The sequence below is a fragment of the Mastomys coucha genome, unplaced genomic scaffold (genome assembly GCF_008632895.1).
Source record: "Mastomys coucha isolate ucsf_1 unplaced genomic scaffold, UCSF_Mcou_1 pScaffold17, whole genome shotgun sequence".
In the NCBI taxonomy this organism is placed as follows: domain Eukaryota; kingdom Metazoa; phylum Chordata; class Mammalia; order Rodentia; family Muridae; genus Mastomys; species Mastomys coucha.
The window spans coordinates 9,790,722-9,803,658 of NW_022196899.1; the positions used below are offsets into that span (position 1 = coordinate 9,790,722).

Here is a 12,937-nt window from a genome sequence, read left to right on the forward strand (position 1 = left end):
TTTTTTTTTTGTAACTTATTAGTTTTTTGCAAGTTTACCTGTGTGTGGTTTGTGTGCATGTGTGTATATGTACTCATTCATACTTGCATACAGGCATACATGCAGGTGTGTGAGACCTAAGGATGGTGGCTGGACTCTTTGATTGCTCTTTGTAGTATTTTATATGCAGGGTCTCTCACTTGAATCCAGAGTTCTCAGCTAAGATTGGTGTAGCTAGGCAGCTGGCACAAGCAATTCTCTCTCTTCCAAGCTCTGGGATTATGGGTGAGATACCATGAACACCTGGCATGTTAGTGGGCCCTAGTGCCTGCATGGAAAATGCTTTTATCTTTGTCCCCAACCCCATTTGATGGTTTCTCTAAGGTTGAATAAATATTCTTATAAATAGGAAATGGCATGGAGTTTTGTTTAATAGATATATTTTTAATGTCTTTTCAGTTTATTCTTAGAGTTTTGATCTATCTGGTTTTTCTTTTGGGTCATTTTACAATTTTATATTTTTTTATGATTACCACTCATTTTGTCTGACTTTTAAAATCTACTGTTGTTCTATTATAAGTAGTTTTCACTTCAAAAAATTTTTTCCACATCTATATAATATTTTTGAAGTTTCTAATAGAATTTCTCCCTCTTATTAATTAATTAACTATATATCTGTCTGGGCATAGGTGTATGCATGTATATGTGGAGGTCAGAGGACAATCTACAGGAGTTAGTTTTTTTGCTCCTGTGTGAGTTCTAATGGCTCAAGCAATTACCATTACTTACTGAACTATCTTGCCGGCCCCTCGGATAGCATTTTGTATTTGTGCCAGTTTTCCTTTACCAAAGCTGCTTAAATCATTCTTTCTTGTTGCTGCTTATTCCAAAGAATAAAATTTTCATTTATTGATAAAATAGTATTTTGTATTTAGTTGTCATTTTATTTCTTGTATTTATTTCCTGCATTTATCCTCATTACTTCTACTTTAATTATATGTACTTTTGATACTCTGGAGTAGAGTTTAAAATATTCCATACCTCACTTTATTATATATAAATTTGTTTTGTTTATTTTATTATTATTTTACGAACTCAGCACAAAACAAACTTATTTTACATAAAGATAAAATAGCTTTCCATATTGTGAAAGAAAATGACAAATCACCTTGACCTTTGGTCTAGGATTTAATGTTAAAACCGTACTGCTAAAGATGGACATTTCAGAAAACCTATTCAGGGTTCTGAGTTTAGTTCAGAATCATAGTTCTCAAATATGTCCTGCCCATATTTTCGCATTACTAAAGAAATCAACATGTTTTTTCCTTCATGGAGCAGAAATCTTTCACTAGAGTGTGATCAGTCTTTAACAGATCTAGAAATGACTGAGGAATGTGCTTTGCGGAAAGAAACACGAGTCCTGTCAACCAACTGCTGCATTGGGTTCTCTGGTGCGAGCAAGGGCTCCATGGTACCTTGTGGCTGGTAGCTTCTATACCTGGCTTGATGCTTCCTGTTACAAACAGGCAGCTGAATGATTCCTGCACTTCTCTGTGGTGTTGCTGTTCTCAGAATTAAATTAGCTTGCTTAGTTTCCTTACCTTTGTTTTAACCGAGTTTACGGCATCGAGTACTTTCTGCAGGTTTGGGTTGGCTGGACCAACCTGGAGAATTAAAGGAAAAAGAAAGAAAGTATAAGATAGAGATCATGGTTTGTAAAACACTCTTTTTAGTTAAAATATAATTTTTCAGTTAACGTCAATAACTGAAGAGAGGAAGACGGGATTTTGTTTTGCTCCAGAAAAGGAAATTCTTTGAGGTATGTGTCTTTATGGGATCTTGTATTCTGTAAATTTCTCATCACGCATAAAAAAACATAGTCAACTGAAAACATGGCCAAACTTAATGGTGAATGAGATGATGAAACCTACACAAGATAAACTCTAGAGGGTTATCAAAACTATGACACAAACTACATCTTTACTTTCACTTCTTGTTAGTTATACCTAACTCATTTTTTCTCATATTATCAATAAGTGTTTGACGAAAGTCACCTTCAAATATTGTAATTCCAAAAGTCATTTAGTCATCCAGTCTGATGATGACTTTTATCAGACCATCTCTTCAATGATAATATATGAATTTAAATGATAAATTTCAGGACATCTACCATTTTAAAAATCAAGAGAGAGTGGTATGAGAACTCAACTCACCTTCATCAAAACCCCAAGGATGGCCAGCCCATCAGCCTTTGAGATGGCTTCAGCAGCACTGGCGTACTTTGCAGAATTCCAGTGAACTAAGTGGAGCTAGAAGAGGCGACATGTAAATAATTTGTTATGAGTTTTCCTGATGCAAAGAAAAAGATGCATGCAAATGTGTCATATTTGAAGCTATATCTTGGCACAGGTAGATAAAATACACATGAACCCTAATCTGGCGGGTAACTAACTTTAGGATAAAAGGTGAACTCATTTTCTCTTACATGAAATAACTTTGTAAGAAGCTCTTTGTTTGGAAGCTTGGGCATAGCAGTGTCCTTCCCAGGATCCTCTCAGTCAAATTCTTCAGCCAAAATTCTTGATGGGATTTTAGACTTGTACATCAGTGTGTACCTGAATGTGTTCCTGATACTGTCTTGGTATCTCCATGTAAGTGTCTAACAGAAATCTGAGGAGTCACATGGCCAAATAACATCTCACCTTCTCATGCTACATCTGTCTCTTTCTCCTCATAGAAAGGTAACACTACACACTTGAGTAGTCAAAAATTACCACAGATATTACAAATCTCATAATTTACACATTTATTGGCCTCCTTGCTTAGCAGAGTGTACCTTCTCATTTGTTCATATCTTGAGATTTTTGTATTAGCTGCTAAGTTCCTGGAATTTCCTTCCTTTGTCTCTACCGAACTCAAATGACATGCCTCAAATAAATTGAGTACCCAATATAAAGTGACTACCATAATTCAAATCTATTCTTTTCATGCTATTTATCTGATCTCTTCTTTCTCTCTACCTCTTCTCTTTCCTTCTTCTCTTCCCTCCCATCTTTTAAAACCATTTCTTTCTTCTACAAAATACAGATTCTGACTCAGTTCCTTTAAAAATAAATATCTAGTATATTATAAGGATTCAATAAATAGTTAATGAATAAAAAAGAGAGCAATTAGAGCATTCCTTTTGATAGAGACTACTTTCCAGCCCTAATTGAAGTGTTGTTTCATCGTTAACTACTCTTCTCACTCAGTGACAATTTTATGTGAGCACCCACACTGCCATCTGGTACTATGCACTTAATCCCTGGCATTGATTCCCATGCTTTGCCCTCTGCAGCAAGTGATGGTATTGAGCACTTATGACTTATGACGTACAAGCTGGCCTAAGTGCCTTGTAAGTGTTCTCTCAGTAAGTGGATAAGGAGATTAACTCTATAGTACCTAACTCTACAAATGAGAAGAGTTATACAGCCAGTAAGTGGCTCAGCTTTGACTCCATAAAGGTCAAGGGAGGAACCTGAACCTGTCACTCATTACCTGCAGTAACTCTTGAACTTCTGTGTAGCCCACACAGGTTTTTGAGCTGAATAGTAAATAATGCATTGAACTTTGTGACTAAATATTTGTCATTGGTTTAGATTTTTTTTATCAACTTAGTTGAGTAAATATAATTTCTGATTTGGATTCCATGAATACTCATAGGTATCCTTCCTAAAACAAAATACTTTAGGCTTCCAAACCACTTTAGTCCAACTTCAGTATTGCAGAGGGGAAATTAGGAAAGAGTTTTTATAGACTTCTGCAACACTGAAAGGCATTCTCTAACCTTAAAAAATAAAAATAAACCCACCCCAAACAAGTTGTATCTGTATTTAATCCCCTGGCTTCTAATTTTATCTCAATAAATAGCATATATTTTATAACCTGTTCTGTGAAAAATCTCTCTTACATAGTTACTCCATTTGGTACTTCAGATATAAGCATAATTCACTAATTGAAACCATTTTGATAAAAATTAAAAACAACAAAACTCACAGTGCAATATAATAAGCAGATATTATAATTGTTCATCGCAACACTAGTCAAACAAGTTCTGATATTCAAATTCAAACAAATTGAAATACTAAGCAGTTATTTTTAAAGAAATAGAATTACATCTTCTAAATTGGAGAATGATAAAATATTGTTAAGTGGAAAAAAACAAGCTTCAAAGTCATTTATTCATTTTACTAAATTAAAACTAAAATAGCCATCTTATCTATATGTAACCATAGTTAGGTACACACATTATGCATTCATATAAATAAGTGAATATTTTATCATTTTTATCTCCACCTAAGGTGAAACTTTTTAGTTTCATGTATGTGTGTTTAGTTTTTCAAAAGATATATACACATACACATATACAGCTTGCTCCCTTACAACCATTAAAACCTAGCTCTGTGATTCAAGTCCAGCACTTTCTACTGTGTTATGCCAGTGTTCTTGTGTCTACACGCACATGCTAATGGTAAATTTGGGAAGTAAAATAGAGCTCAGTGGCATATCCAGTTCTGTCAGAGTCTTAAAAATGATAGGACAATCTTTGAAGCTGGAAAGATGTTGAGGTTTCTCATAAGCTCTCCTTTACAAGTTAAGATATTTCTTTGTATAGAAAAATGTCCCTCCATTGCAAAATCTTGTGTACTGTGTTTGATTTAAATGGACTTAGGCATCCATATAAAGACCAGCGTGGTCTCCCCTTCGAAGCATTCTGATGAGGGTAACTTCTGTAGTACCAGAGGTCTTTCTAGAGCTCTCACTGTTCTATCACACTACCTCTCCAGAATATTTGGTTCCATCCACGGTGTGCTCAGAGCCATGGTCGTTTGAGTTGCCCCAGTGAAAATGGAACTGGGTGAGCCGATAGTTATCGGCAAGAGGGCCACCTTTCAGAACTGGAAGGAAAGAGAGTTACTGTCAGCCAGGTGATCTCTAGTTCATCTTTAATATGTTACATTGTGTTACACAAGATGGAAGTAAACACCAGGGGATGCCAAAGTTATGTTTTCATTGTGCTCCCCCACTCTACATCCCCGATGATGACATTCATATATCGTGCCTTTCTGCTTATGTCATTAATAATACAGCTCATGATATATACACAAATTCTAGGACAGGAACCACAAAGTTACCTACTTATGTTACCAAAATTTCACAGGGGATGTTATAGGATCACAGGGCTTTCCTTGGATGTCCATTAATTTGCAAGTGTATTCACTCATTAAAATGTACTCCTTGGATAGTATGTGTCAGAGTTTATAGCAATTTCTATCAATTAAACATGTTCCATTTACATGTTTTATATAATTAGTAAAGATATAACAATGTAACTTGAGCATTTTGTTGAGAGCCTCTTGGCTAGGGATGAAGAGATACTGCCTATCAGGCAAGGCCACTTTAAAATTTTTTGGTCTGAATGACCATCCAGCCTGGGGAGTCTGTCCAATCAATCATATGATTACTGAAGCAATCACAAGACTAGACCTAACTCAGTATTAACAATGGGCACAGCCCTAACATTTAAAATTAGAAATTTGTAGGAAAGTACAGTAAGCATTTCATTTTACACCACTGGAACTCTTAGAGAATAAACATTTAACACCTTATTCAATAAATACTGATGACCATGTGGCAAGGAACAAGGCAGCGTCTAGGGTATGAGGGGGATTTGTATGTCACGTGTCTCATCATTGTGCTCATCTACTCTTTCTGTTTAGAATATTTGCCCTTTTGGTTTCATGCCCATAATGATTTACTTACTATACTCTTTTGAAGAAATGTTATTTATTCAGATACAGCACAAAGATTCTGGAATGCCCAGAATAGATTGAATGGCTTATTAATAAGGATTGAGAGAAAACGGAGCTGGGAGCTCTGCAAGCCATCTTCCAAGAGGCTACAATGCTTCCCAGATATTATAATTTTGAGATTAACAAATACATGTGCAAAATACATGGTATACTGTGGTGTTTCTGAAGCTCTTCTGGCTCTTTTGCCTACTCTTGGGACTCATTTCCTCCTATTTGGTTGCTTTGTCCAGCTTTGATAGGAGGGCATTTGCCCTGTATTTATGTATCCTGTTTCATTGTTTCTTAGACACCTGTTCTTTTCTGAAAGGAAATGGAGAAGGGAGACGGGAGGTGGAGAGGAACTGGGAGGAGTAGAAGGAGGGGAAACTGGTCAAGGTGTATTATATAAGAGCAAAATACGTTTTCAATAAAAAAAAATAAATTCAGCTAGTAGGTCCCAAGGAACCAAGTACCATAATTGTCTTTGAGCTTACCAGATTGGTTGCTACTGTCATCAAAAATTACATGGAAAGAATGTCCCACGTTAACAATTTCTTTTGCAGTTGCAGGATTATAGGAGATGCTGACTGGCTTCAGAGAGGAGTCATGTTTGGCTTCACTGGTTTTAATATCAATAGGAGACTGGTTGTTTCCGTTGGCAATGGGATATAGCTTGCTCCACTGGTCAGGACCTACATGAACAAACACATCCATGCAACCACAATTTTACAGCAAGCTTCATGTAAAGTATCAGGACTAACTGACTGTTTGCTTATAAGATTGTGGTTTATTCGTGTCTCTTAAATGGCATCCAGTACTTCAAAATATATCTTTTGTTGCTATGTTAATAAACAGTATATTTGGCGATATCAACAATATAGGCCTAATCATCTACACGATCATAGTTAGAAGTAGTATGGACATACTAAATACATTTTCATGCCAAAGACCAACTACTAAAAATGCATACAAGAATATTATAATTATTCAAAAATGACTCTCACCATTAACCTGTGACCATACAGTAATGTTAAATGATTAATACGTCCTCTATTAGAAAAGAGAAAAAAGTACTATTTTGATAGATGTAAAAGAAGTACTCTTACCATTTTTGCTATCATATCCCCAATCTGCACTTGCCATATTCTCCTATTTAGTTTTTGATTCCTGTAAAGAGAAATGATATGTGGAATAACCAACTGCACTGAAGCCTGCAGCAGAGATCTTAAGTGACACCATGGGTTTTTATAGAAGCTTGTCTTCCTGTAATAGTTCACTGTTTCATCAACTTTGCTTATCAGGAAGTATACACATAAAATAAGATGGTATTGTAAAATGTCTATTGGGGCAAGTCAGCATGAATTGTTTTATGTTATTGTAATATAAAAATGAAATAACAAAATCATGGATATTATTAAACTAGTCATGTTCTCCTATGCTAGTGGAAGACGACTGAATATTGACTGAAGCTTATCAAATTTCCTAGAATAAAAATACTAAGCAGTGTTAGCAATTTAATAATGAAATGAATTGACATGGTTATGGACAGAACTGAATGAATATCATGATGTTAATTTGAAATCAGTTAATAGAACCAGTAATTAATTATCTGTAAGATAATGTTATTCATAAGGATACATTTTATAGATGACTTCCAAAGAATTTGCCAGTGTGATGTTTTCTTCCAATGTAAACTCTTAGGACAATAGTAGCCTGTCAGGTTAGAAATAGTCCTTTTACTCTGAGAAATAATTCTTTAATAATGAAGATTATGTTATAATCAAAGTTGAATATGGTGGAATATTTTCCACCTAGAATAAACAATGTTCTCGTTATCATTCCCTGCAATTTATGGAGCACTTCCATATCACTTTATTTTACTGTCACACATAAGATTCCTATAAAGTAAGAATTATCGTTTCATAGCTGAATCAAGCTGAAGGAATTCACCACAACTAGCAAGACATCAACAGACTGAAATCAAAAGTAAACAGTACTCTCTTGCTCCATTGCCACACTGCTGCATGAATATACGGTGAACTATTCCTTATTAATAGAAGTTTAACACTCTTGAAAGTTCTCATTATTATCAATTAGGCAATTGCCCAGGAAAAATTTACATAATTCTGCATTGCTTTTCTAAAATGTGCGTGTGAGTATCTTAGCCTCTAGCTCAGTTGCCTCCCTCACTACACTACCGCAGGCATCACTCTGAGTGAGGCATGGACTCGTCTTCTCTAATTCTGCTTCTGCATCCACAGTGCTCATAAGCTCGGTCCGGTGTGATCACTAAGGTGAAAACTCACCTTGCTCACTTGTGCACCATTGAGTGGTGAGAAGTTGCACAATGCTTGCCAGGGAGGCAAAGGAACCCAACCAGGATATGTCAGAATCAGGGCAAGTCTTTCTTTTCAAAAGTCTCCAAAAAACATTCTTCAGAAGTAACACCAGAACCATAAATTCCCAAATAAGAAGCACCTTTCTCCCCTTCACTGCAGAGCTGATCTGCTACAAGCATGAAGGAATATGCACTAAGAAACATGTTAGCCAGGCCTACCAGTTATGCTGTTGCTCCTTAATGACGATGACTGTGTCCTGCCGCAGGAACAAAGTGGACATTTAAATCCAGCTAATAATCACATTACCTACCTTGTTTTGTGACTTAATGCCCACTCTTCATTTTAAGAACCCAATCTATCACCATTAACCTTGCTCTACAGTTCCTATCTATGTGTAATGAACACCTTTTAATCATCTCTTTAAACATTAAATTGAACTACCATGTTAATCAATGGTTTTGTAAAGGAGCAGCATGCGTGTATTATTATATGATGTTTCAGTGTAGGAATGACTTAACATTTATATGGCATGGTAATTCATTTAAAGTTTTAGGGACAAAACTTCTGTGACTCCTACCTACCTGACCCTTTATTTTATTATGTACTCAGGGAATATTCGAGCATTCCTACAAGGAAAGAATCAAAGAGAGAGAGCTGTAAAACTTAAAGAGGGTTCAACCCTAACACTACTTCCACTTAACCTTTATCATTATTTTAGGTCTAAGCTAAAGGCAAGATGTTTAATTTTCCATCTATTGAACTTTGATCCCTAGATCTCTTCCACTATACTCACCAAGGGTTACGACATTTGCATTGCCTTTGCGTTCTAAGAAGATATTCAATGTACATAGCCTTTGTTCTTCTAAACAGTTTCTTTCCTGAAACCATCAATGGACACATGGAAGACAGCTTTTGCATTTCCTTTTAGACTGAACCATATGCTCCAGAATCTTGATTATAAACCAACTGAGTTGATGGAACAAAGCTTGCAGTCTTTAGAATTACATGCATAATTTTCCTGGAGAATTGCCTAATTGATAAGCAAGAACTTTTGGGCTGGAGAGATGGTTCATCGGTTAGACTGCTATTCCTGAGGTCCCAAGTTCAATTCCCAGCAACCACATTGTGGCTTACAACCATTTGTACTGGGACCTGGTGCACTCTTCTGGTGTGTTTGAATACAGTGACAGTGTACTCACATATATAAAATGAATGAATCCTTAAAAAAAAATAGTAATTTTCAAAAGTGCTAAAATTTTCCCACTCATAAGAACTACTTCACTATAAATTCATGCTGGAGGGTAGCAGTGGAGGCTAGAAAGGAATACTGTTTATTGAATGCTTTCAATTTTTTAGGGCCTTTAAAATAATGATCTCATTCAATCTTTATAGATGAGACCCTAGGTGTTAGATGAGTATCAACTCTTGTTTTTCTTTACTCTTTAGTGCTAAGGGTTGACTTACGAACTCAATTTGTGGTAAGTAAGCTCTTTTGCCAAGTTGCAATCTTCTGCTTTCTTTTTCTTCTCTTGCTTTTAATTTTTGGGTAAGGCTCAGTAAGTTGCCCTGGATGTTTTGAACTCATTGTGTCACCCAGTCAGGCTTTGACCTTGTGGCCTTCTCCCTAGCTACCTGAGTAGCTGGAATGATAGGCCTGTTCCATGAGATCTGCCTCGTTTAAGAAGCAGGACAAGCATTTGAACTAGTTTCTGTTTATGCCCATAGCCCAGGTCTGTTCTGTCTTTTTCTTTCTTCTTTTTCAAGGAATTATTTTTAATTGCAAATTTAAACTTAATAATCATTATAGCTTATGTAGCTGAACAGTCTGTGGTTTACTTTTAAAACATAATAAGAAAATAGAGATTTTTTTTTTCTTTTTACTAAGGAGCTAAAAAAATAGAACTAAAAAGTTTTAAAAATCACTTTAGTGTCACTTGCCAGGACATTTTTGTATTAAGACAGACAAAAATTTTGATAAATCAATTAAAATGGATTATCTGAAATTTACACATGCCACTTCCACTATCTTGGTCTTTCTCTTTATGTGCATTGAGGATGTGTTGCTAACTTTACTCTTCTAATGTCCATCCTAAGACTGTTTGTTACTCTTATGAACCTGCCTCCTGGAGTCAGGGCTTTTCCAGCTCAATGCTACCCTTTCACATTTCATTTCCAAATCCTCCACAGTCTCTCTTCTTCCCCAGTAACTCTGCCATACCATTCTGTCCTGTTTGTACTATTTGTTGCATTAGGAATTATTTTGGTCGCATTCTGAAATTAATAGATTTACTTTATAATTTCAGATTTTGAAGTAAGATTGGCTCCGGGTTATTGGTATTCAACTCCTATCTGAGCAAGTGGTCCTAAGAATTTGAAACACTCCAAAGCTATACATCCTCCTGCCTCCATGCCCTGTTGATGAAGGAGCCCATTCTGCACGGCATTTACTTGTTTAGTGTTAGCAACTGCCTCTCCAAGAACACCTCTTTGAGGACAGGACCTTGACCAGTTAGTTTTTTACCACCGTGTTCTCTCCCTTTAATGTCTGGAAAATAATGGTGCTCAATGTTGGTAGCAAGAACAACTGAATGATCCCTTTAAACCTCAGATATTTTATTTTCATAAAGAGAGTGATGGGCAAGATGCTCAGCAAGGCTGTCTAATCTAACTCAGGGGTGTGTGGTGAGCGGATATGTGAGCATGTGAATGAGCTTTGCTGGAGGTGAACTCCTGACCACATTTGGACTAAGGAGAAAGAACCTTCCCCTCACACTCCTATTAATGAGAGGATAAAATGACCAACTGCCCCTGTCATTCACTTCTGGGAGTGTGAGAACTTTGATCCTCAGAAGTGTCAAATATTTTGACACTTTATGTGTCAACATTTAACTCTTCAATTATAGTCTGGATTTTTATAATGTACAATTTTGAAATCTATGATTTTTTAAGGCTTCTACTATTGTGATTAAAGGGAATTTTTTAGCACAAACACATAGACACACATATACTTCTATCTTAGAACACAGTACTTTTGAGGGTAACTTTTAAACCCGGGAGTGAATGTTTAAAATTAGTAACCAGTTTAGCTCTACACAAATAACTTCTTGAATCCACAGCTTTTAATTTGAAGAATGCATAATCTTGTAATTTGGTAATATAAGAAAATTTTAAATTTTGAATATATTTAGTTACTGTCATGTTAACTAAAATAACCAGCTGGAAATTCCCTCTGAGAATATGGATTTTTTTTTTCAACACTTAAGGTAATAACCAGCAATGTCTTCATTGTTCACTGGAACTCCCTCATATATATCTTTAAAGCTCTGAAATAGCATTTGTATCTTAGCTTCCATAACCGATTAAGGAATTAATGTGCCCTCTAACAAAATGACATCACTAAGCAACATTTTTTATAGCAAAATAAAATACAAGAAAGGCTTCATAAGACACAAACTGTATTTAAACCACTGAGTAAAACCTTGAAGAGAGAATTTGATTTTAACTCCCAGGCAAATAGACAATTACATAAAGCGAAAGAGTTGTAGTGATCGCATGTGGCCTCAAATACAAACAATTGCATAACAAATCTGCTTACTGCAGCTTAAATTAAATACCACAAGCAAATCTAAAAGGAGAAAAGTTTTCAAGTGTAAATATCAAAGAAGGTGAAGGACATTTTTACCAGTGATTTTGTCATAACATCTTTCATGTATCTCTTTGGGTTTTCCGCTAAACTATCTTGAGATTAAAAGCAAAAAGTTTTACTGCCCTCTGATACCAGCTCCTAAACTTTTTTATCCAATCATAGTAGATTCCTAAAATACATTGGCAATTAAATATGTACTTTCTTAAGTCCCATGTTTCTTAATATATAATTTTCAGAAGACCTGTCTTAGATTCACCTGATGGTGATTTTTAAAAAAAGTGCTCATGTATAAGTCTTATTCTTTCTCACTTCTATGAAATAACAGTAGCTGATCCCCAAATATCAAGTGTGTTTCATAAGTGTTGGTAGCCCCATTAGCTGTACGTGGGAGCTATAAGAACCATCCCTCTCATCTAATTTCCAAGAGATATGTTTGAATGAGAACAAGGCTCTGACCAAGTTTCTGAGTATACATATATAATTAACAAGCAAGTACATGCAATACACATTAGTTTTTATATACACATACTTACGTGTTTAAATAAAATTTCCCCATACGGGCTGACAGTGCTCCCATGAACTAGCTAACCAAAACACCAACATTAGATATTAGAAGCCCTCCTTTGAGTGGTTGCTTAGAGTGTCTATGAGTCTCTGAAAGCATTATAGGCTATTGATGTTGCCCTTGCTTGTCCCTCAGAGGTGAAAGATAAATCCCTGTTGTTGAAGATGTCATGCACTTTAGGCATAGGCCTCAGACGCCCCTGCACTGGATCTAACCTGAAAGTTCCTCCCGAAGGATTATCTTTTATGGTACCGCATCAGCAACCAGCAGGGCATAAAAACTCTGAGGGTGAAGTAGTGGCACACATCCTTTGACAGTAACCAACAGCTCCCTAACTGGACTTAAAAGATCATACCAATAGATATGCTAATTGTGCAAGAGGGAAAGCTCAGGAAGTGTCAGCCTTAGACAAAACTACAGGTGGCTGAGGAATGTTGAGAGCTAGAGAAATAAATACTCTTCCTCAGAGAAAAGCACACCAATCAGTTATTCAATACTAATATAATATACGTATAATAACATTATACAGACTGAGCAGTTTGTATTTCTACCACACACACACACACACGCACGCACG

General features: G+C 35.9%; 1 protein-coding gene and 1 long non-coding RNA gene across 2 annotated transcripts in view; one reads left to right on the forward strand and one right to left on the reverse strand.

Moving 5' to 3' along the window:
• The window catches only part of LOC116094957, a 60,986-nt gene that overhangs the window by 11,430 nt on the left and 36,619 nt on the right, over positions 1–12,937 (forward strand). The gene's annotated exons all lie outside the window — the stretch shown is intronic.
• Ca1 (carbonic anhydrase 1) overlaps positions 1–12,937 on the reverse strand; it is a 37,348-nt gene that overhangs the window by 2,378 nt on the left and 22,033 nt on the right. Inside the window, exons 3-7 of the mRNA XM_031376366.1 lie at positions 6,917–6,977; positions 6,305–6,502; positions 4,798–4,916; positions 2,193–2,288; positions 1,581–1,643 (exon numbers count right to left, since the gene is read on the reverse strand). Of these exons, the coding sequence (XP_031232226.1) occupies positions 1,581–1,643; positions 2,193–2,288; positions 4,798–4,916; positions 6,305–6,502; positions 6,917–6,953 (513 nt within the window). The 5' untranslated portion in view covers positions 6,954–6,977. The remainder of the gene's footprint in view (positions 1–1,580; positions 1,644–2,192; positions 2,289–4,797; positions 4,917–6,304; positions 6,503–6,916; positions 6,978–12,937) is intronic.